Raw genomic sequence first — 1,797 nt, 5'->3', positions numbered from 1 at the left:
GTAAAAAGTGGCGTACGCAAGTTTCTGGGCTCAAATTGTGCGTACGTCAGTTTTATAAAACCGACCCCTGGTCTCCAGGCTCACAGCTAAAACACAATTTAAAGAACCTTAAAAGATTTATTTGTTCATCTTGTTCCCCTTCTCTCCCTCTCTCATTCTCTCTCTGTCTCTCATTCTTACACTGATACACACACACACATCCACACACATACACACCCTGACCCTGAATGTACATAAAATAACCTGTTTTGGTTAGTTAAAATTGTTAGACAAACTGCTTAATTAATTAGTTAAACTGCTTAAAAGCAGAAACCAATTGTGTTGGGAGCTCATTTATTGTTAAAACCATTGTAACCACTTGTTAATCATTCAATGTTACTATCTTTTAATAAAAGTCATTTAGTTTGTAACTGGCCAAAATAAAAGAACGACTTTGTGTGTTTTCTGTGTGTATTTTGGTGGTTGAATTGTTTTGTTTAACAGAGACCGTCTCGAACCGGGAGGGACACTCTTAATTAAAATCATGTTCATGATTTTAACGAGGGTTTCTCTGCATAAAAGACTTTAGTAATGTTTTCCTTTTACTATTGGCAGTTTCTAGTATCAAGTGACCTTGTGTTTTTTTTAAGATGGTAGAGATAAATTGATCCACMTTTGTACAACCAGTAGTTCTTCAGTAGATTTGCAGCTAACACAATCTTTCCTTTTTTCTCCACAAACTGTTTTTTCTCTGCAGTACTGCCTGTGCATGACTGAAGGCATCCTCCTGTTTTCATCTGAAGGCTCGCTCTTTTGCTTTAAGTCAAGAAAAAGTAAAGTCTGCCTTCACTGGTTGTGTCAGGCACTGGTTCTGGTAGCTGCAGCCATAGGACTGGGCTTCATCGTGGCCAGTAAAGACTTGTCTGAGCTGCCRCACCTGGTGTCCTGGCACAGCCTGCTGGGCTCCTGCACGCTGGCTTCCACCGTGCTCCAAGCAGGGTTTGGCCTCTGCCTGATCTTCCATAAGCAGCTGCGCCTCACGACCCCTCCACCCCGACTGAAGCTGTACCACACCACCTGTGGTCTGGTGGTCTACCTGCTGGCCACCATGACGGTCATATCTGCGATGTTCTCAGACTGGTACCAAGCCACGGTGAAAGGAGCAGTGTGGTGGGTCTTCCTTCTGCTGCCCCTCTTCCCCTCGCTGGTGGTCATGAATCAGATCACCAATGCCTACCTGCCCCGCAAGAAGATAACCAGCTAGTTTGCACTGGACGCAGAGCAGGTGGACTTCATTTGGACTGTGATAAAGTTGGWTTTACTCAGACAGAATGCTATTCACTGTTAACTCAATGAGGATTTTAAACAATTATTTTAAAATCAATTATTTTGGAATAAAATCTGTACTTTCAGACTTAATTTAGATACATACCTACTGAAGTCAGACACCATCCAGTGACTAGTGCAGGAACAGCAGAGTGAAAATTCTCATGTTTACCTGAGATGACCTCTGACCTCAGGCTCTGAGCTGCTTGTCTGTGAATGTCTGCTGCATCTTCTAGGAATCTTTGCACTATAGAAAACCAGTCTTATRTGGTGAGTTTTATCATTTGTAAATGTGTGGTGAGTGGGCTGCACAGTGCAGCACCTTTTATTTGTGGAGCAATAAAATGTTTAACACTTTCTGTATCTGTAAATGGAAAATTGTCTTGGTTTAAGATATGCTGATTATGTGGAGTTTCTTTAAATCTGTAAATCTATAACAAAATACAAGGGCCAATGGACTCATGAACAAAGAATATATATATATATATATAC

The 1,797-nt window shown here is 41.3% G+C and overlaps 1 protein-coding gene across 1 annotated transcript in view; it reads left to right on the top strand.

Moving 5' to 3' along the window:
* Positions 1–1,676, top strand: part of cyb561d1 (cytochrome b561 family, member D1) — a gene marked incomplete at its 5' end in the record, with an annotated part of 5,391 nt that extends 3,715 nt beyond the window's left edge. The window contains 1 exon segment of the mRNA XM_014030399.1: positions 737–1,676. Coding sequence (XP_013885853.1) covers positions 737–1,243 — 507 coding nt within the window.
* Between the last annotated feature and the right edge of the window lie 121 nt (positions 1,677–1,797).

This window comes from Austrofundulus limnaeus, unplaced genomic scaffold (assembly GCF_001266775.1).
Source record: "Austrofundulus limnaeus strain Quisiro unplaced genomic scaffold, Austrofundulus_limnaeus-1.0 Scaffold1050, whole genome shotgun sequence".
Classification (NCBI taxonomy): Eukaryota; Metazoa; Chordata; class Actinopteri; order Cyprinodontiformes; family Rivulidae; genus Austrofundulus; species Austrofundulus limnaeus.
Note: the sequence above shows the minus strand (reverse complement) of the source record. Positions and strands in the feature narration are given on the sequence as shown.